General features: G+C 28.6%; 2 protein-coding genes across 2 annotated transcripts in view; one reads left to right on the forward strand and one right to left on the reverse strand.

Annotated features, from left to right (window-relative positions):
- Positions 1 to 2,779: 2,779 nt before the first annotated feature.
- Positions 2,780 to 5,634, forward strand: LOC111618745 (dehydrogenase/reductase SDR family member 11-like). Its single transcript, XM_023360308.1, has 5 exons — positions 2,780 to 3,409; positions 3,472 to 3,625; positions 3,923 to 4,017; positions 4,968 to 5,097; positions 5,172 to 5,634. Exons 1-5 carry the CDS (start codon positions 3,231 to 3,233, stop codon positions 5,367 to 5,369), a joined length of 756 nt encoding a protein of 251 aa, XP_023216076.1. The 5' UTR covers positions 2,780 to 3,230; the 3' UTR covers positions 5,370 to 5,634.
- Positions 5,635 to 6,586: 952 nt separating this feature from the next.
- Positions 6,587 to 23,385, reverse strand: part of LOC111618778 (exportin-2-like) — a 58,261-nt gene continuing 41,462 nt past the window's right edge. Inside the window, exons 15-30 of the mRNA XM_023360349.1 lie at positions 21,971 to 22,068; positions 20,768 to 20,918; positions 18,688 to 18,890; positions 18,524 to 18,621; positions 18,362 to 18,447; positions 17,605 to 17,686; positions 17,379 to 17,527; positions 14,329 to 14,426; positions 13,126 to 13,276; positions 11,382 to 11,584; positions 11,218 to 11,315; positions 11,056 to 11,141; positions 10,299 to 10,380; positions 10,075 to 10,221; positions 6,954 to 7,185; positions 6,587 to 6,875 (exon numbers count right to left, since the gene is read on the reverse strand). Of these exons, the coding sequence (XP_023216117.1) occupies positions 6,786 to 6,875; positions 6,954 to 7,185; positions 10,075 to 10,221; positions 10,299 to 10,380; positions 11,056 to 11,141; positions 11,218 to 11,315; positions 11,382 to 11,584; positions 13,126 to 13,276; positions 14,329 to 14,426; positions 17,379 to 17,527; positions 17,605 to 17,686; positions 18,362 to 18,447; positions 18,524 to 18,621; positions 18,688 to 18,890; positions 20,768 to 20,918; positions 21,971 to 22,068 (2,054 nt within the window). The 3' untranslated portion in view covers positions 6,587 to 6,785. The remainder of the gene's footprint in view (positions 6,876 to 6,953; positions 7,186 to 10,074; positions 10,222 to 10,298; positions 10,381 to 11,055; positions 11,142 to 11,217; positions 11,316 to 11,381; positions 11,585 to 13,125; positions 13,277 to 14,328; positions 14,427 to 17,378; positions 17,528 to 17,604; positions 17,687 to 18,361; positions 18,448 to 18,523; positions 18,622 to 18,687; positions 18,891 to 20,767; positions 20,919 to 21,970; positions 22,069 to 23,385) is intronic.

Consider the following 23,385-nt stretch of genomic DNA (forward strand, 5'->3'; position numbering starts at 1 on the left):
CCTTTATTTCTAATGTTAATAAATTACAAATTTTCTTAAACNTTGTTTGTCTTGTTTTGGCTCATAGAATCCTCGAAGTCGGAAATAGAAAGAGTATAATTTTACTTGTTTTTTAACTAAAAATTTTTTATTTTTAGTGTATTAAGCTGAATATTAATTAAAATAATGATATATGGCTCTTTTTTATTATCCTATTGCTAAACCTTTTACAGATAATATATTTCAATCATTATTCCAAGTTGATCCCTTACATATATAAAACATTTCTAATCATCCCTGAAACTATAAGAATCATTCCTTTGAAAAACTATTTCTTATTGCCATTTTCTTTCTTTTTGACGTTTTCAGTTTGCATATTATGAACACAATTATTTATACTATAAATTATTATTAATTTGCCACATTACCTAGGCAGTATACATTAAAAAGTTTCCAAGAAAAACATTGGTTAACCATAAATTTTGTGTGACATCTTTCACAAGAATAATACCAATTTTTTTTTAACAATGAACACTCAGTATAACTGAAGCTTGGTGAAAATTTGCATTCATTTTTAATATATCTTATTTTATATTCGCAAAGCCATTTCTTTAGTAAAAAGGTAAATATGTTCAACAAAATTAAAAAGTATCAGCTTCAATTGGAAGAAAATATTAATCTTTTTATACAGTATGGCAGTAAAAACCATTATAAAAAAGATAATTCTATTAATAATATTGATAAAAATTAGAGGGTAGAATCCTTGAAAAATTCTTTTTTTATATATTACTCATTTAAAAAGTAAAATTACTTCCCACAATTTAATAAAATGTTGAAATTCATAAATCTTATAAAAATTTAAATAATCACCTACTCAGAATGAAACAAAAGACTAAATAGATGTGATATAATTAGTTAAAATGTAAGATTTTTATATAAATTATGCTACAATATTAAATAAGATTTTGATTATTAAAATACTTACTTTGCTAACAAGAGTTAATTTTGTAGTCAATTTGGGTAAAAGAATAGGTAGGAAAGGAATAATTGCTTCTTGAAGTAATGAAAATGTTCGCATGATAGCTGAAACAATAATTTCATCATAAAATTCTTAAGTCAACATTAATCTAATCTAAAAAGTAATTTTAAATTTAATATAGCATTAAATAATTTTTTGACATACTATAAATATATAATTCGACTGCTAATTCCATTTATTGTATATGTGTTTACAAAAGTATGACAACATTAAATTTCTGAAGTTATAGGAGAATGAAGAATTTATCTACTCAAAATATTACTTTTTTTTCTTTTTGTTTTGAACTACTTTGATAAGGTCATTATACATATATATATTTGTAGAATGATCTGATTCTACAAAAAAATTTCTATGACTTTCCAGCATTAGCAGCAATATAGTTATGTATAACCTATTGCAGTTTATATGGTAACGTGTGCTTCAACATATGACCTGTTGCCAAAACACAGACATTTCATTGATTTTTTAAATTTTATCTCTGGTTCTTTCCACATTGAGAGCATGAAAAGGATCTTTTTCAGGTACATCTTGAGTTATGCCGAGCCCAAAATAAGGAGCAAGTAGCAAGGGATAAGGCAGACCAACTCCAGAAAGTTCCTGAAAACTTTTCAACCACCCAGATTTGATACCAGGTTCCCAAAGTAGTATGTTAACACCTTAAAATCCTCACAATTATAAGGCCTATTTTATCAATTTAAAAACAGAGAAGATATCAAAACGTTTAGGAAACAACAAATTGTAATAATTATCATAATTTTAACTGATTACAAGTAACTGCAAAGAATTTGATAATCTGTAATATTCTCATTAACTTTTGCATACAGAATGACAAACTTCAACATGTATCAATAATAATTCCAACTCAAAAGTAACTTCTTACGTATGTATAAAGATTCATATGAAGTTGACATTTATCCTCTTCACTAATATGTTTTCAAATGCCAATGTAACACAAGGTATGTTTGAATCATAGTGCTCCTATTGAGTTTTAAGGCTTAAAAATTAGAACTTTCCATGGAAAAAATTGGGGAAAGACCAATTTACAAAAAGTTAAAACAATCACTGAAAGGATAATGCTGAATAAAGTATTAAGTCAAAAGCAGTCTACAGTATATTTATTGGGTTGTTCGGAAAGTAATTTCGTTTTTTTTTCCGTAAAAAAAACACAATATTTTTATAATAAATAAATATTTTATTGAATTATATATTAACCAATTTGGTCAAATACCTGTTGTCATCGTTTCTGGTAGTAGCATGCATGATTTCACATTCATAAAAGTTTTGATCGTTGCTTACAAAAAACTGACCCAAGTGATTTTTGACATTGTCATTTCAAGTAAATGTCTTACAGTTAAAAAAATTTGTATAGACTGGAACAAGTAATAATCTGAGTGTGCTCGATCTGGTGAATATGGTTGATGTGATAGCACGTCCCATCTAAGTTATAACAGTTTCTGATGAGTTACCAAACTTGCGTGAAATTTGACATTATCATGGTAAAACACTACACCTGTTTTGTTGATCAATTCTGGCCGCCTTTTCTGTTTGATGATATTACTCAATTTGTTTACTCGATGGCAGTACACTTTCGAATCAATTGTTAAATTGTCTGGTAAAAGTTCCAAAAAAAAATTTCCTTANTAAAATAACATACAAATACTACTGAATACAAAGTTTTCATGTTTCTTTCAGTGGCCGTTGTTGAGAGGTCCAAGAGTATATTATTTTTAAAAAGTTTTAAATTATAAAAATACTAAATCATTGAAAAATTAGAGGAATTTACAATAAAGTATTTACTGTAAAATCAGCTTTCCAATCACGAGCAGCGCGCAGTTCTTGAAATCTCAATCGGTAACCGACTTTTGGCATAGGATGGCCAAAAGTCAGTTACCGACTGATGCATTTGCATTTATGAAGTTTTTTCCTGGCACAATATTCTCGATTTTCTGCGTAAAGATAATCGAATTGTCTTTACGTAACTAAATTTACGGAATGTGGAAAACGCGAGTTCATCGGGAAAAATGATGGGACTAGTGTCTTTTTCTATACCCACAGAACCCAGGCATGAAAAAATCCTGTCCGCCCACAGCATGAAAATAATTTATCATCGCGCCGTGAGAGTTTTTCGATTAACGCGACTACATAACTTCCTTATCAAATTATCTGGTTAACACGTTACTAAGGTTAATCTGATACTTGTATAATAAGCAACATGGATCGCTGGAGAGGTAGAATCGCTCTAGTAACGGGTGCTTCGGCGGGAATAGGAGTTTCTCTATGTAAAGAATTGGTAAAAAATGGGATGATAGTCATCGGATGTGCCAGAAATGTGGATGCTATCAAGAAACTAGCCGAAGAATTAAAAGATCTAGGCCATCTGTACCCAATCAGGTAAATTTGCAAGGCAATTTTTTGAGATTTAAGAATTGGCTCTAATGAAATTGTCATTGTAGATGCGATCTAAACAACGAATCGGAAATTTTGAAGATGTTTGAAGAGATTCGTGATAGATACGATCGTATCGATGTTTGCATAAACAATGCTGGCTTGTGTAACATCAGCCCTTTGATTAATGGTGATACAGAGATTTGGAGAAATATGCTTCAAGTAAGTAATCTAGAATTAAGGATTATATTAAGTCTAAGATTCATACATAGCACGTTACACGGATATGATCAGCCTCGTCCATCAGATGAATTAACATTACAATTGTCGAATGATGCACGGGAGATCAATCCTTACCCAGAGAGAAATTTAAGTTATATTCTACCATTTCAGAAAGCTTTGTGCACAATCTACATAATTCCAAATGTAGAATTATTTCCTGATTATAATAATTTTAGAACAGAAAAACTTGGTTCTTATAATAGAAAAGATTAATGCTTTATAAATCTGTGTGTTTAGGTTAATGTACTGGCATTATGCATCTGTACACGCGAAGCAATAAAATTGATGCAAGAAAAGAACATAAGAGATGGACAGATTATACATATTGGCAGGTAATTATATAAAATAAATTTAACTTAAGAATTATTAGAAATATAGGATTTAATATAATAGAAAAATGGATTCAGCTAAGAATAAATCCATTTAAAAAACGAAAAATACTAAATTAAAATAAAGGAAATGAGCATGTTTCATGATGCTGATTATGATTTAAGTCAATGAAATTATAAGGTTTGCTGATTCACTTAAATCAGTTTAAAATGAAACAAGTCTCAAGAGATGTAACTAAATATTAATAAGGATACATGATTTAGATTAAAATAATTCTAGAACAATTTGATGAGTGCATATTTAATGTTTTGCTTGTCAAATAATGATAATGCAATGTTACAAACTTGTTATATTTATTGTTACATCTTAATCAGCTAATATAGTTTGCCATATAAAATTATGTTCATTTTTATAATAAAGGAACAAAATAAATACACTTTATTACAGAAATTCCTCATTCTAAGAATCCTAGAAATGTTTGTTTGCTAAAAGTACAAACTCAGCAGTTTTTCCTCAAATTCTTACAAAGTTAAACTTATTTCATTTTGTACAACTATGTTGTTGTGATATATATATTAATAATTATTATGCAGTAGTAATCTGAATCTTAAATACATGTTAAATATAGGGCCTAACAGAAGTATTACGCATGCAGACAATTGTCTGAGCCAAAATATATCAATGAAATCAAGATGACAAAGATTTTCTACCATGAATCAAAAGAAACTGCGATTTACATCACTTTTGGGTCAATTTCTTCATATAAGAGGCTAATATTCTTAAGGCTCCTCTATGTTTAGACCTCAGGCAAATGGCCTATCTGGTTTCCTTTATGTAGGCCAGGAAAAGTAATTCAAAATTGTGAATACAGCATAGTTTTTTGTTTTTGAAGATAAAGTATGGCTAAGTAATGAATTATATATGACAATTTGCAAATTTTTTTCCAAATTAGCATCTTAGGACATAAAGTATATTCGTCGGGTGGATCAAGTTTTTATAGTGGAACAAAGTACATGGTAAGAGCTCTTGTAGAAGGATTGCGACAGGAATTAAGACAGGAGAAAAGTGAAATAAGAATTTGTGTAAGTTGGATTATTTATTTATTTGATTTTTGTACAGAAATACGTCTCTATTCAGAATATTTGATTTGTTTCAGTCCATCAGTCCAGGTTTGGTAGATACAGAATTTATGGAAAGGATGCTTCAGAATAAAGAAATGGCTAAAACTATAAAGGGAAGCATGGCAACTCTTAAAGCTGACGATATAACAAATGCCGTTATTAATGTATTAAAAATGCCCAAACATGTTGACATTAACGACATTCTGGTTCGTCCGACGGAGCAAATGTTTTAAAGAATGAAAAGTCATTCTATCATTAATCATCACTGTAATCAAACATTATGGCTAAGATGTATTGTGTTTAGCCAAAAACTTAAGACACCAATTAAGTTTCAATATATTGTTCTGATATGTATTTGTGAAATGATTATGTTGAAATTAAGAATTAAATGTTATTTGTGGATTCCACTATCGGCTCTAAGCAAGCAAGCAAGCAAACTATTGTGATGATCCCTTTCATTTGAAAAGATTTAATCATTGGATCACTTACTTATCTGCTTGTCACCTAGATGCACCCAGAGCTTCAAGTTTGTTACAGATTGTACTTTTAATAGTACAATTAAAAAAGAAACAGATAACAACACAGTAGAAGAAAAGTACATAAATAGATAAAACTAAATATGGCATTTCATACAATCATAATAAGAAATTTATACCCTTTTTTATTCTATAAGTGCAGTATAGCGCAATAACGATCACTTGGCACAATTCACTCCTTTATTTCAATTCTGTTGAGCTTATTGCGTTATTGCGCTATATTGCACATATAGAACAAATATAATAGATACCACACGGTTTCAAAACATGGAAGAAAAATTTATACCTCTTCAAGGTATAATTTTCTAATTATGATTGTATAAAGCTGTAAAGTGAGGTTGTAAAATAGGTTCCTACTATATTAGTTTTTTTACATATTACTCATTTTAATTCAAAAGAATCCTCATCCTGTCATCTTAAATGTTTTAAATAGGTTCTAATTACAGTATATTAATTTAAGCAAACTTGAAAGTATCATTAATGACTGCTTCATCTTGACAAAAATTTAAAGAAAATTTGATCTAATATTAAACTTTATTAATGACTAAATTTTGAAATTTCTTGTTACTAGAGTTAAATTTTAAAAATATTGATGCATTTTATTCTTAAAACTGATTTTTATAGATTAGTAGTAATTCAAACTAAGCACTTATTCTAGAGAAATGCATCAATATAAAAGATGAAAACAATTATATTAAATAAATAGAACTAACACCCTAAAAATTATATAAAAACTTAAGAGCATTTTTTAAAACAATATTAAATAATGAATTTCAGCCATCTCTTAAAAATGCAGATAAACTATTAACACAGAAATGATGTAAAAACTTATGATTATTTTCATACAAACCTGAATAATTAATGTATAGATGTATCAAATGAGCCAAGAAACATATCAGAATATTTCTTGAAATTATAATTTTTGATATTTTTCTTCATATGAAATTTATTTAGGCAAAACAAACAATTTATATACAGTCTAAAATTCATAACCAAAGAGATTTCTGAAGAAATAACACGTGAATCTTTGGTTTTTCATTTTACAGTATCTCAAGAAACATTTACCATTATGATAAATCAGTCTGTCACGACATAACAGAAACTATACAATTTTCACACTAACTGTACTTGAGCTGCTTGCAAATATCGCTGGAGATGAGCAATGGCTTCCTCACCAATTCCAGAAGATATTAATGGCATCAACTGAAAAACAGGTAGTTATTTTAAAATAATAAAAAAAAAACTTGTTTGATATCAAGAAAAAAGCAATTTAGTACACACTTTTCCTGGATGATTGACCGAGAGTTTGTACAGACTCTGTGCCAGATTTATCCGCGCATCCGGAATGGCACCATTGAAAGGATCACATTCCTTCTTTCCTGCAAATACCAACTGAGAATAGGATATCTGATAGCTGGGTGTGTCTTCAATTTCAATAAAATGTTCATCTTCGGGTATTGTGTCATCTTCAGGTAATTCAAATAATTCAATCAGAGATTGTAACAAGGGTGTCCTACAACAACAAAACAAAACATTTGTAATACTTTTCTAAAATTAAAATTTTTAAACACACATTAAAACAAAATTATTATATTAATTATACACTGAAATAGAACATTAGTAACATCTAAAAGCAGTCAGGGCTTTCCTTTTTCCAGACCAGCAGCTGAGGAACTTGTCAGCAAAATGACAAGTTAATTTTAAATCATTGCATCTGCCAGCTGCTAAATATTCATTGCCAGAGTCCGCATAACAAATCTCACGTACCAAAATGTCTCAGATCTGATCTATACAATTGGTATCAGGTAAGTTACACAGTTGTAAATGATGATGAAAGGGCTGTTGCATTCTTCAAAACAGTCTGACATCACCTAAACTGATAACATGTCCATGTGCACTGTCCTACTGAAAATAGTATTCCCACTTAAACTAGTAGTTGGAATCTTACAACTTGTGTGTTAAACCTATAACTATATATAAATACTAAATTTAAATATATAATATATAGCATCCACCCGCTAATACAACATTTCTAAAATATATCAAGATATTTTAGAAATGGCATAAAAAATTTGTTAATTTTAGCTGGATTACAGGTTGGTGCTTTCATTATACCATTTCTAGGGCCCACGATAGGATATTACGATTTATTCCAAACTCTGCCTGTCTGCATAATGAAGCCAAAATCTGAATTCATTGATCCAATCATTTTTTCTTTAAGTCCCAGTCCATCATGACAGAATATTAGTGTGGGCATTCTTCAGAAGTGCCTGCTATTGAAACCCAACTAATTTTATATCCATTGCATAGTCCACTGTAATAGGAATTGTGAGATTGCTATGTTGTATTGAGAGGTCAGTCAAATCACTGCAATACAGTTTGGTTACAAGCTGAAACATCTGTCATTCAACTCGCATCAACTTTCCATGACTGTCTTTGTCTTTCCTTCTGGCAGATAGTTCTTCTTGTGTTTACCTGTCATTAAATACTCTAGACATTGCACTTGAAGAGCAAGTAAGTAAGGCTACTCTTCTGAGAAAGTGCCCTTGTTCTACTTTACTGGAAATGAGTAGAAGGCCAACCTTACAGCATAGCCTTTGAAAAGAGAATTTTAAGGAAGTGAGGAGGAAGAAAAGAAAAGACTAATAGGAAAGTGTGAACATGAGACCTCAGAGCACCCAGTCTGTTCCATTAGAATTGAAATTAACAAAATGTACAAAACATGGGTTTGCTGTTTTACAAACAGTGAATTTAAAGGAATTACAGAAAGGTGTGGATGCCCAAGAGGCTGCTCCAGTGAGACAGGTGCGGCAATATACAAATAGCAGCAACACACATAGCCAGACACCTGGTGGTGACAATTGGGCTGCCAAGTAACAAACAAACCTGAAACAAAATTTACATGAAAATTAAAAAAACAAAAGAAAATGATACAAAAATAAGTGGACTCATGAACAGCTTACACTTAGACCCAATGGGTTAACATAAGGTGGGCCTGCAGATGACAGCAACCTGGAAGGGCAAGCACTTAGCTATCGGGAACAGCCAAAACAAACAAACTCATACGTACAAAAGATGGGTGGGAGAACACAATCCCAACCTTGGGCCCATAAAACAGCTTATACTTAGACCTGATGGGTAAACAAACAGTGAGTCCCAGATGAAAATAACATGAAAGGCCACCCCTGGGGCCTGCCCAAATACAAAGAAAACCCAAACAAATAAAACAGAACAACATATAACTATTAGATAGAAAACTCCCTTAACAGCCTCTTAGCCAAGGTACATAGGGAATGTATTGTGCAAAGAGTAGACCAATACTTAGAAAGATGGGGCCATGACCCCAATGTCTATGAGAAAGCTCCTCAGAGCACTATAAGTCTTTTTGTTAAGAAAAAAGTCTTTAACAGCACAGGGCCAGTGTGGTCCATGATGGTATATGGAGTCGATGTGGGTTTTCCACTGTGAGGTGTACTTGCTGAACATCATCTTCTTCCCCAAGTGGCAGTCACACTATTTCCTTTTTGAAGGAATCTCTTTAAGTAGGAATGGAAGTTCCCATGAACAGTCAATATTTGGGTTATATGAGAGTCTGGAACAAAGACCACTTTTTGCCTGTTCTTGATAATTGAAAGAAATTCATGTGTTGATCTTTTCGTGTTTTCATTATCCCATCTAAGTTGCCAGCTTTCCGTGGTGTGGTTCTTCAATTCAATATGAAGCCAGCAGCTAGGGAGTGCCCCAAAGGCTGCTTCTCTCTGCAACTGAGTGGCCTTCCTTGCAAGGAGGTCAGCCCTCTCATCATTCTACACACAAACTCTCAAATCATGTTGTTGTCCTTCTGTTGCCAGGAATTACACTGATCTTCAATGGCATGCCTCTACTACATGTAGTGTATGCTGAGTCCAACACAAATAACCACAGGTATCATTTCAACTTTCCAGATCTGTTGCTAATATTTTGCTTCTTCAGTATATTAAGATATTTTAAAGAGAAATGGTAAAATGTTTTAACAGAATTCAGAATCCAAACATTATTTTGAATGTCCATTTATAAGTAGAAGTTATCTTGATCTTCTAAGATAATGGCCATATCAAAATTCATTAAAATATTACAATGTACTTGTAGAGATAGTTATTTAAGATGAAATAGTTACACAAAAAGTATTAATTAAATAATGCAGTCACATTTTATGGAATCACAAAAGAAACCTGTAATACCTAATTTTCTGCCAAAAGCGATATGACAATTCTGATAATGGTCACATTAAAAGAAACATCTGTCATCAATTTTAATGTATAATTATATAAAAGTGTAAATAAAAGCAGGTAACATTTAAAAATTATTAGTATTAGAAAAAAGTAACTTATGTTTGAAATTCTTCATATCACATTTATCTTACCAGTAATTAGCATATTCTCCCACTATCATTGCTGGAGTTTCTGTTAATAGTTTTGTGATTCCAATGGCACAAATCTTTCGCTCCAAAGAACCAGAGACTTTCTGTACCTCAGGAATAACGACCCTATCCAACACCATCGCAAACATTCTAAAACAACAGATGACAATTTAGTTTAGAATGATAATTAATTATTCTAATTATTTTTTTTTTAAATGTGTACGTACTTGGGTTGAAACTCGTCGACCATGCTTATGAACGTACTTGGACCATATTTATAAATAAAGAAAAAGAAAAACACCAGAAGACCTAAAAAAAAAATTAAAATTCTATCATAAAGAAAAAATTAAAACTAAAATTACATTAAAAACCTAGAATTTTCTGATATTAATTCATATTATTCATAATAATGAATCTCAACAATCTTGAAATTGATTTCACTACAGTTAAATTCCTTTATTTCTAATGTTAATAAATTACAAATTTTCTTAAACTAATGCTTTAATTTTAAATTTTAAGGTGAAAGAGACAGAAAAGTTTAGAACAGATTTTAATACAATTCCAGTTTCATTGTTTGGTTTATTTGTCTTTAAACTAACAAATACACAGAACTATAATTTATAACAGAACTATGAATTATATAATAAAAGTTTCATTGATTAATTTGAATTTAGAATCTGAACTAAAATTTGGTATAATAATTATACATTTTTATAAATTAAAAATATTTCTCAATTATGACCATAATTTCTTTTCTAGGTATGTTTTAATTAATTTCTGGTACAGAAGATACATTTGAATATAAATGTAACTGAAGTAATTATTTATGAAGTAAAAATTTATGATCAGATCAATTATTGATCTGATCATAAATTTTTAATTACAATTTCTGATTATAATAATTGAAAACCTGTTATTTTGTCTTTTTTTAAAAAATGACAAAAAAATATTCTTTGGCTTAATTCTGTAAATTTATATACTTACTTTTGATATATTTAGTAGTTTTAGAACTCTGTAACCTTTGGAACAACAGAAGAAAGATCTGTTTCAAAAATCGAGCTAACTGATCACTGTAATAAGATTAGTTTTATTACAAGAGAGATAAAAATGCTAATTTAAAAAGATAAATTTTGAAATAAAACTTACGAATTTACATGTTCTACAATACTTTGAAGAATATAAAACCCTTCATGGTCATTAGTTTTGGAAGCTATTAGTTTCTGAAATATTCCTAAAACAGCACCCTATAATAAATGTAACCTTTAACTATTTTCCCAAATAATTATTTAAAAATAGATTAACATATTTACCAGTTTATCTGTTGCAATAATCTGGTGAGCCCCTTTTTCTATGTAAGCCTGTAAAAGTCTTACTAAAGGATGAATATTTCCAGGTCTTTCCCATAGGACTGGAGCCAAAAGACATGGAAAAACTGCCATGTATGAATCGGGTACTGGACTAGCATTGAACTCCAATAACAAAGATATAATTTGAAAAACATAAGGAATAAATTCTGAAATAAAACATTTATAACAAATTACACATTAATATAGTTTTAATAAATTACTTTAATACATGATATTTTCTGCGACTAATTTGAAATAACTTATTTACATATTAAAACGATCTTTCAATGTAAAAATTAATTGAAATTAATATTGAATCTCTTCAAAAATGTAATTTTCAATTAAGTTTTATCATTAGCAACAAGTCTGACACTAGCAATACATCTTGATTAACAATAAGATCAACTAATAAAGAATGCAAAAAACAAACTTTTGATTTGGTTGATTTGATAGGATACAGTAATACAACCCATGAGCAACTGGTCCCTATTTAGGTATTAGATACATGAAATAAACCTGAAAAACTCCACGCGACCAGCCTGTTGGGAGGTGCAAATCCATAATCAAATACAGCTCATCTCACAAATCTTGGTTGGATGAAAAATGCACAGTAGTAGGGACCAATCTATTTATTTAACCTGTAATCATATACAGTTTTTTTTTTTTTTTTAATAATGTTAATTTTACATTAATTGCTGTTCATTGAATTTGACAATTCTAAAAAAAAAATCCTGAAATGTGACTTCTCCTCCGCATATGCTATTTTATTTATTTACAAAACAATATATCAAAACTTTGTGATAGCAGAAACTAATGTGAAATGAGTTCAGTTGGAAATAAATGACTGGATGGAAGTCGAGGTGTTTCTCGGAAGAATGATTTTTCAGTATTCTCATGAAATAAAGTGAATGATAGCATTTAAAAAATGTTGGAAGGTCATATCACTCCAGGCTTAGAGAAAAGTATTCATGATCTCAGGGACTTTTGCAGATGTCATTACATCATGCATAGCCAATGCCCACAATGTCATGACCACCTCTTGAGGAATCATGTGAGTCATCATAAAAAATGACATCAGAACAGAAAATCATTGCCTACACGGGTAATTGTGAAGAAAAAAAACTTATAGAAAATTGCATCCACAAAGTAGAAAATTTCCATGGTTTTCTGAAATACTGTGATAAAGCAAAAAATTTTTTTCACCATACATTATGACTAAAATGGCTTTGTTGAACTTAAAACTTCCAGACCCTGCAAACAAGTACTATGCATTGCCCAGTCAAAACATGTGAAATAACCCACTGTTCAATAATTTCATCCATTCAGCAACTGCTGTATAAAAACAAAATTTTTATTTGAACTACTCAAGAATTTAATCAGATTAGATTCTCTCATAATACTGTATCTCAGAAAAAGTAATGATATAATAGCTCAGTCAGATAGCTTTTATTGTACAATCATCTGACTGAGTTATTAGAAATTTGGTTTCTAAATTCATTAAATATTTATTTTATTGAAATTTGTTTTTGAACGTATGGCAATCACAATTACAAATGAGAAATGATTCTTAAACTTCCTATTTAATAGAATAAGTAGTTAAATGAATAATAAATTGTGAACCGAATGATTCGAATTTGAAAAAAAGTTACAATCAATATGACAATGACTAGAGTTTCAGATTAACTATTTATAAGAAAATAATATTTACCTTGGACATCTTGCTGCAAGATATCTTGAAATACAGGAAAAAGAGCATCTTCAAATGTTGTAATAGAATTACGATTGGTTCTACAGGCAATTCTGATTGATAAACTTAATGTTTCAAATAAAAAGTGATTAAAATGTGGTTTACTTGGATTCTGTAAAAATATAAAACATTATATTTAAAGTTTGGAAGTTTGGTGTATATATATATTTATACACACACCTTAATAAAAAAAAATTAAAAGTAATTCTTGATAATTAAAGTACATAAAAGAATTTACTGTAATTATCAATTTTGTAGTAAAAATTATTCTAAAGATTAACAACTTGTAAAAAATATTTTACACAAATATTTATACAAGAGATATTTATGATCACATATAACCAAGCTGAATATTAATTAAAATAATGATATATGGCTCCTTTTTATTATCCTATTGCTAAACCTTTTACAGATAATATATTTCAATCATTATTCCAAGTTGATCCCTTACATATATAAAACATTTCTAATCATCCCTGAAACTATAAGAATCATTCCTTTGAAAAACTATTTCTTATTGCCATTTTCTTTCTTTTTGACGTTTTCAGTTTGCATATTATGAACACAATTATTTATACTATAAATTATTATTAATTTGCCACATTACCTAGGCAGTATACATTAAAAAGTTTCCAAGAAAAACATTGGTTAACCATAAATTTTGTGTGACATCTTTCACAAGAATAATACCAATTTTTTTTTAACAATGAACACTCAGTATAACTGAAGCTTGGTGAAAATTTGCATTCATTTTTAATATATCTTATTTTATATTCGCAAAGCCATTTCTTTACTAAAAAGGTAAATATGTTCAACAAAATTAAAAAGTATCAGCTTCAATTGGAAGAAAATATTAATCTTTTTATACAGTATGGCAGTAAAAACCATTATAAAAAAGATAATTCTATTAATAATATTGATAAAAATTAGAGGGTAGAATCCTTGAAAAATTCTTTTTTTATATATTACTCATTTAAAAAGTAAAATTACTTCCCACAATTTAATAAAATGTTGAAATTCATAAATCTTATAAAAATTTAAATAATCACCTACTCAGAATGAAACAAAAGACTAAATAGATGTGATATAATTAGTTAAAATGTAAGATTTTTATATAAATTATGCTACAATATTAAATAAGATTTTGATTATTAAAATACTTACTTTGCTAACAAGAGTTAATTTTGTAGTCAATTTGGGTAAAAGAATAGGTAGGAAAGGAATAATTGCTTCTTGAAGTAATGAAAATGTTCGCATGATAGCTGAAACAATAATTTCATCATAAAATTCTTAAGTCAACATTAATCTAATCTAAAAAGTAATTTTAAATTTAATATAGCATTAAATAATTTTTTGACATACTATAAATATATAATTCGACTGCTAATTCCATTTATTGTATATGTGTTTACAAAAGTATGACAACATTAAATTTCTGAAGTTATAGGAGAATGAAGAATTTATCTACTCAAAATATTACTTTTTTTTCTTTTTGTTTTGAACTACTTTGATAAGGTCATTATACATATATATATTTGTAGAATGATCTGATTCTACAAAAAAATTTCTATGACTTTCCAGCATTAGCAGCAATATAGTTATGTATAACCTATTGCAGTTTATATGGTAACGTGTGCTTCAACATATGACCTGTTGCCAAAACACAGACATTTCATTGATTTTTTAAATTTTATCTCTGGTTCTTTCCACATTGAGAGCATGAAAAGGATCTTTTTCAGGTACATCTTGAGTTATGCCGAGCCCAAAATAAGGAGCAAGTAGCAAGGGATAAGGCAGACCAACTCCAGAAAGTTCCTGAAAACTTTTCAACCACCCAGATTTGATACCAGGTTCCCAAAGTAGTAGGTTAACACCTTAAAATCCTCACAATTATAAGGCCTATTTTATCAATTTAAAAACAGAGAAGATATCAAAACGTTTAGGAAACAACAAATTGTAATAATTATCATAATTTTAACTGATTACAAGTAACTGCAAAGAATTTGATAATCTGTAATATTCTCATTAACTTTTGCATACAGAATGACAAACTTCAACGTGTATCAATAATAATTCCAACTCAAAAGTAACTTCTTACGTATGTATAAAGATTCATATGAAGTTGACATTTATCCTCTTCACTAATATGTTTTCAAATGCCAATGTAACACAAGGTATGTTTGAATCATAGTGCTCCTATTGAGTTTTAAGGCTTAAAAATTAGAACTTTCCATGGAAAAAATTGGGGAAAGACCAATTTACAAAAAGTTAAAACAATCACTGAAAGGATAATGCTGAATAAAGTATTAAGTCAAAAGCAGTCTACAGTATATTTATTGGGTTGTTCGGAAAGTAATTTCGTTTTTTTTTCCGTAAAAAAAAACACAATATTTTTATAATAAATAAATATTTTATTGAATTATATATTAACCAATTTGGTCAAATACCTGTTGTCATCGTTTCTGGTAGTAGCATGCATGATTTCACATTCATAAAAGTTTTGATCGTTGCTTACAAAAAACTGACCCAAGTGATTTTTGACATTGTCATTTCAAGTAAATGTCTTACAGTTAAAAAAAATTTGTATAGACCGGAACAAGTAATAATCTGAGTGTGCTCGATCTGGCGAATATGGTTGGTGTGATAGCACGTCCCATCTAAGTTATAACAGTTTCTGACGAGTTACCAAACTTGTGTGAAATTTGACATTATCGTGGTAAAACACTACACCTGTTTTGTTGATCAATTCTGGCCGCCTTTTCTGTTTGATGATATTACTCAATTTGTTTACTCGATGGCAGTACACTTTCGAATCAATTGTTAAATTGTCTGGTAAAAGCTCCAAAAAAAAATTTCCTTAAAATCCCACCAAAGAGAGCATCTCTCTTTAAGAACATGTGGAACCCATATATCAAGCTTTGAAACAAAACCAATTTGTTTCAAGTAATCATAAACAGTTCAATTTGACAAATTTAATCTCTTAGTGATTTCACGTGTTGTTATTCAGCAGTTTGCTTCAATCAGTACCTTTATTTTGTTTTCATTGGCTTCAACTGGCCATCCAGAACATGGTGCATCTTCAATATTGAAATTGCCAGAACAAAATTTTGTAAACCACTTTTGGCACTGTTGTTCTGTCAATACATCTTCTCCGTACACGTCACACAATTTTTTTTTCTCGCTTGAACAGCATTCTTACCTTTTCGGTAATAAAAAAGCAAAATATGCCGAAAATGCTTCTTTTGATCTTCCATATTTGATGGGACACAAAAAATAAACAATTGCACAAAATCAAATAAAACTTTTTACAAATAAGCCTTAAAATGCTAGCTGTCAAAATATATAATGATAATACAGTTTAGAATGAAAATGGCGGGAAAAATACGACTAATCTGCCTAGTTGTAAAAAAAAACAGAATTACTTTCCGAACAACCCAATATTTGAGAAATATCTTCTCATTAACAAGAAAAGGAAAGATAGTTAATTTAGTATCCTCAACTTTTTTAATGTGAAAATTTCCCTTAAAAAGACTCTCTCATTAGTTACTAGAATAATAATCATGCATAGGTTGTTGCCTTTATTTTTCAATAACATGCACAGTACAATTAATAAATATGTGAAAACAATTTAAAAAAACAAAATATCCTGAGAAATGTTCACTACAATATCAAATTATAAACTATATACAGTAGAACCTCCATTATCCGGATTGTTCAAAATAAACAAAAATTTTACGAATTTGCTGATTTGCACTTGGCGAATTACGACACTCTTTATGTACGTGATGGAATGNGATATTTTAAAGAGAAATGGTAAAATGTTTTAACAGAATTCAGAATCCAAACATTATTTTGAATGTCCATTTATAAGTAGAAGTTATCTTGATCTTCTAAGATAATGGCCATATCAAAATTCATTAAAATATTACAATGTACTTGTAGAGATAGTTATTTAAGATGAAATAGTTACACAAAAAGTATTAATTAAATAATGCAGTCACATTTTATGGAATCACAAAAGAAACCTGTAATACCTAATTTTCTGCCAAAAGCGATATGACAATTCTGATAATGGTCACATTAAAAGAAACATCTGTCATCAATTTTAATGTATAATTATATAAAAGTGTAAATAAAAGCAGGTAACATTTAAAAATTATTAGTATTAGAAAAAAGTAACTTATGTTTGAAATTCTTCATATCACATTTATCTTACCAGTAATTAGCATATTCTCCCACTATCATTGCTGGAGTTTCTGTTAATAGTTTTGTGATTCCAATGGCACAAATCTTTCGCTCCAAAGAACCAGAGACTTTCTGTACCTCAGGAATAACGACCCTATCCAACACCATCGCAAACATTCTAAAACAACAGATGACAATTTAGTTTAGAATGATAATTAATTATTCTAATTATTTTTTTTTTAAATGTGTACGTACTTGGGTTGAAACTCGTCGACCATGCTTATGAACGTACTTGGACCATATTTATAAATAAAGAAAAAGAAAAACACCAGAAGACCTAAAAAAAAAATTAAAATTCTATCATAAAGAAAAAATTAAAACTAAAATTACATTAAAAACCTAGAATTTTCTGATATTAATTCATATTATTCATAATAATGAATCTCAACAATCTTGAAATTGATTTCACTACAGTTAAATTCCTTTATTTCTAATGTTAATAAATTACAAATTTTCTTAAACTAATGCTTTAATTTTAAATTTTAAGGTGAAAGAGACAGAAAAGTTTAGAACAGATTTTAATACAATTCCAGTTTCATTGTTTGGTTTATTTGTCTTTAAACTAACAAATACACAGAACTATAATTTATAACAGAACTATGAATTATATAATAAAAGTTTCATTGATTAATTTGAATTTAGAATCTGAACTAAAATTTGGTATAATAATTATACATTTTTATAAATTAAAAATATTTCTCAATTATGACCATAATTTCTTTTCTAGGTATGTTTTAATTAATTTCTGGTACAGAAGATACATTTGAATATAAATGTAACTGAAGTAATTATTTATGAAGTAAAAATTTATGATCAGATCAATTATTGATCTGATCATAAATTTTTAATTACAATTTCTGATTATAATAATTGAAAACCTGTTATTTTGTCTTTTTTTAAAAAATGACAAAAAAATATTCTTTGGCTTAATTCTGTAAATTTATATACTTACTTTTGATATATTTAGTAGTTTTAGAACTCTGTAACCTTTGGAACAACAGAAGAAAGATCTGTTTCAAAAATCGAGCTAACTGATCACTGTAATAAGATTAGTTTTATTACAAGAGAGATAAAAATGCTAATTTAAAAAGATAAATTTTGAAATAAAACTTACGAATTTACATGTTCTACAATACTTTGAAGAATATAAAACCCTTCATGGTCATTAGTTTTGGAAGCTATTAATTTCTGAAATATTCCTAAAACAGCACCCTATAATAAATGTAACCTTTAACTATTTTCCCAAATAATTATTTAAAAATAGATTAACATACTTACCAGTTTATCTGTTGCAATAATCTGGTGAGCCCCTTTTTCTATGTAAGCCTGTAAAAGTCTTACTAAAGGATGAATATTTCCAGGTCTTTCCCATAGGACTGGAGCCAAAAGACATGGAAAAACTGCCATGTATGAATCGGGTACTGGACTAGCATTGAACTCCAATAACAAAGATATAATTTGAAAAACATAAGGAATAAATTCTGAAATAAAACATTTATAACAAATTACACATTAATATAGTTTTAATAAATTACTTTAATACATGATATTTTCTGCGACTAATTTGAAATAACTTATTTACATATTAAAACGATCTTTCAATGTAAAAATTAATTGAAATTAATATTGAATCTCTTCAAAAATGTAATTTTCAATTATGTTTTATCATTAGCAACAAGTCTGACACTAGCAATACATCTTGATTAACAATAAGATCAACTAATAAAGAATGCAAAAAACAAACTTTTGATTTGGTTGATTTGATAGGATACAGTAATACAACCCATGAGCAACTGGTCCCTATTTAGGTATTAGATACATGAAATAAACCTGAAAAACTCCACGCGACCAGCCTGTTGGGAGGTGCAAATCCATAATCAAATACAGCTCATCTCACAAATCTTGGTTGGATGAAAAATGCACAGTAGTAGGGACCAATCTATTTATTTAACCTGTAATCATATACAGTTTTTTTTTTTTTTTTAATAATGTTAATTTTACATTAATTGCTGTTCATTGAATTTGACAATTCTAAAAAAAAAATCCTGAAATGTGACTTCTCCTCTGCATATGCTATTTTATTTATTTACAAAACAATATATCAAAACTTTGTGATAGCAGAAACTAATGTGAAATGAGTTCAGTTGGAAATAAATGACTGGATGGAAGTCGAGGTGTTTCTCGGAAGAATGATTTTTCAGTATTCTCATGAAATAAAGTGAATGATAGCATTTAAAATGTTGGAAGGTCATATCACTCCAGGCTTAGAGAAAAGTATTCATGGTCTCAGGGACTTTTGCAGATGTCATTACATCATGCATAGCCAATGCCCACAATGTCACGACCACCTCTTGAGGAATCATGTGAGTCATCATAAAAAATGACATCAGAACAGAAAATCATTGCCTACACGGGTAATTGTGAAGAAAAAAAACTTGTACAAAATTGCATCCACAAAGTAGAAAATTTCCAGTGGTTTTCTGAAGGCCTGTGATAAAGCAAAAAAATTTTTTCACCATACATTATTACTAAAATGGCTTTGTTGAACTTTTTAAAACTTCCAGACCCTGCAAACAAGTACTATGCATTGCCCAGTCAAAACATGTGAAATAACCCACTGTTCAATAATTTCATCCATTCAGCAACTGCTGTATAAAAACAAAATTTTTATTTGAACTACTCAAGAATTTAATCAGATTAGATTCTCTCATAATACTGTATCTCAGAAAAAGTAATGATATAATAGACACGGGTAATTGTGAAGAAAAAAAACTTATAGAAAATTGCATCCACAAAGTAGAAAATTTCCATGGTTTTCTGAAATACTGTGATAAAGCAAAAAATTTTTTTCACCATACATTATGACTAAAATGGCTTTGTTGAACTTAAAACTTCCAGACCCTGCAAACAAGTACTATGCATTGCCCAGTCAAAACATGTGAAATAACCCACTGTTCAATAATTTCATCCATTCAGCAACTGCTGTATAAAAACAAAATTTTTATTTGAACTACTCAAGAATTTAATCAGATTAGATTCTCTCATAATACTGTATCTCAGAAAAAGTAATGATATAATAGCTCAGTCAGATAGCTTTTATTGTACAATCATCTGACTGAGTTATTAGAAATTTGGTTTCTAAATTCATTAAATATTTATTTTATTGAAATTTGTTTTTGAACGTATGGCAATCACAATTACAAATGAGAAATGATTCTTAAACTTCCTATTTAATAGAATAAGTAGTTAAATGAATAATAAATTGTGAACCGAATGATTCGAATTTGAAAAAAAGTTACAATCAATATGACAATGACTAGAGTTTCAGATTAACTATTTATAAGAAAATAATATTTACCTTGGACATCTTGCTGCAAGATATCTTGAAATACAGGAAAAAGAGCATCTTCAAATGTTGTAATAGAATTACGATTGGTTCTACAGGCAATTCTGATTGATAAACTTAATGTTTCAAATAAAAAGTGATTAAAATGTGGTTTACTTGGATTCTGTAAAAATATAAAACATTATATTTAAAGTTTGGAAGTTTGGTGTATATATATATTTATACACACACCTTAATAAAAAAAAATTAAAAGTAATTCTTGATAATTAAAGTACATAAAAGAATTTACTGTAATTATCAATTTTGTAGTAAAAATTATTCTAAAGATTAACAACTTGTAAAAAATATTTTACACAAATATTTATACAAGAGATATTTATGATCACATATAACCAAGCTGAATATTAATTAAAATAATGATATATGGCTCCTTTTTATTATCCTATTGCTAAACCTTTTACAGATAATATATTTCAATCATTATTCCAAGTTGATCCCTTACATATATAAAACATTTCTAATCATCCCTGAAACTATAAGAATCATTCCTTTGAAAAACTATTTCTTATTGCCATTTTCTTTCTTTTTGACGTTTTCAGTTTGCATATTATGAACACAATTATTTATACTATAAATTATTATTAATTTGCCACATTACCTAGGCAGTATACATTAAAAAGTTTCCAAGAAAAACATTGGTTAACCATAAATTTTGTGTGACATCTTTCACAAGAATAATACCAATTTTTTTTTAACAATGAACACTCAGTATAACTGAAGCTTGGTGAAAATTTGCATTCATTTTTAATATATCTTATTTTATATTCGCAAAGCCATTTCTTTACTAAAAAGGTAAATATGTTCAACAAAATTAAAAAGTATCAGCTTCAATTGGAAGAAAATATTAATCTTTTTATACAGTATGGCAGTAAAAACCATTATAAAAAAGATAATTCTATTAATAATATTGATAAAAATTAGAGGGTAGAATCCTTGAAAAATTCTTTTTTTATATATTACTCATTTAAAAAGTAAAATTACTTCCCACAATTTAATAAAATGTTGAAATTCATAAATCTTATAAAAATTTAAATAATCACCTACTCAGAATGAAACAAAAGACTAAATAGATGTGATATAATTAGTTAAAATGTAAGATTTTTATATAAATTATGCTACAATATTAAATAAGATTTTGATTATTAAAATACTTACTTTGCTAACAAGAGTTAATTTTGTAGTCAATTTGGGTAAAAGAATAGGTAGGAAAGGAATAATTGCTTCTTGAAGTAATGAAAATGTTCGCATGATAGCTGAAACAATAATTTCATCATAAAATTCTTAAGTCAACATTAATCTAATCTAAAAAGTAATTTTAAATTTAATATAGCATTAAATAATTTTTTGACATACTATAAATATATAATTCGACTGCTAATTCCATTTATTGTATATGTGTTTACAAAAGTATGACAACATTAAATTTCTGAAGTTATAGGAGAATGAAGAATTTATCTACTCAAAATATTACTTTTTTTTCTTTTTGTTTTGAACTACTTTGATAAGGTCATTATACATATATATATTTGTAGAATGATCTGATTCTACAAAAAAATTTCTATGACTTTCCAGCATTAGCAGCAATATAGTTATGTATAACCTATTGCAGTTTATATGGTAACGTGTGCTTCAACATATGACCTGTTGCCAAAACACAGACATTTCATTGATTTTTTAAATTTTATCTCTGGTTCTTTCCACATTGAGAGCATGAAAAGGATCTTTTTCAGGTACATCTTGAGTTATGCCGAGCCCAAAATAAGGAGCAAGTAGCAAGGGATAAGGCAGACCAACTCCAGAAAGTTCCTGAAAACTTTTCAACCACCCAGATTTGATACCAGGTTCCCAAAGTAGTAGGTTAACACCTTAAAATCCTCACAATTATAAGGCCTATTTTATCAATTTAAAAACAGAGAAGATATCAAAACGTTTAGGAAACAACAAATTGTAATAATTATCATAATTTTAACTGATTACAAGTAACTGCAAAGAATTTGATAATCTGTAATATTCTCATTAACTTTTGCATACAGAATGACAAACTTCAACGTGTATCAATAATAATTCCAACTCAAAAGTAACTTCTTACGTATGTATAAAGATTCATATGAAGTTGACATTTATCCTCTTCACTAATATGTTTTCAAATGCCAATGTAACACAAGGTATGTTTGAATCATAGTGCTCCTATTGAGTTTTAAGGCTTAAAAATTAGAACTTTCCATGGAAAAAATTGGGGAAAGACCAATTTACAAAAAGTTAAAACAATCACTGAAAGGATAATGCTGAATAAAGTATTAAGTCAAAAGCAGTCTACAGTATATTTATTGGGTTGTTCGGAAAGTAATTTCGTTTTTTTTTCCGTAAAAAAAAACACAATATTTTTATAATAAATAAATATTTTATTGAATTATATATTAACCAATTTGGTCAAATACCTGTTGTCATCGTTTCTGGTAGTAGCATGCATGATTTCACATTCATAAAAGTTTTGATCGTTGCTTACAAAAAACTGACCCAAGTGATTTTTGACATTGTCATTTCAAGTAAATGTCTTACAGTTAAAAAAA

The sequence above is a fragment of the Centruroides sculpturatus genome, unplaced genomic scaffold, assembly GCF_000671375.1.
Source record: "Centruroides sculpturatus isolate CEXI.00-Female unplaced genomic scaffold, Cexi_2.0 scaffold188, whole genome shotgun sequence".
Taxonomy (NCBI): Eukaryota; Metazoa; Arthropoda; class Arachnida; order Scorpiones; family Buthidae; genus Centruroides; species Centruroides sculpturatus.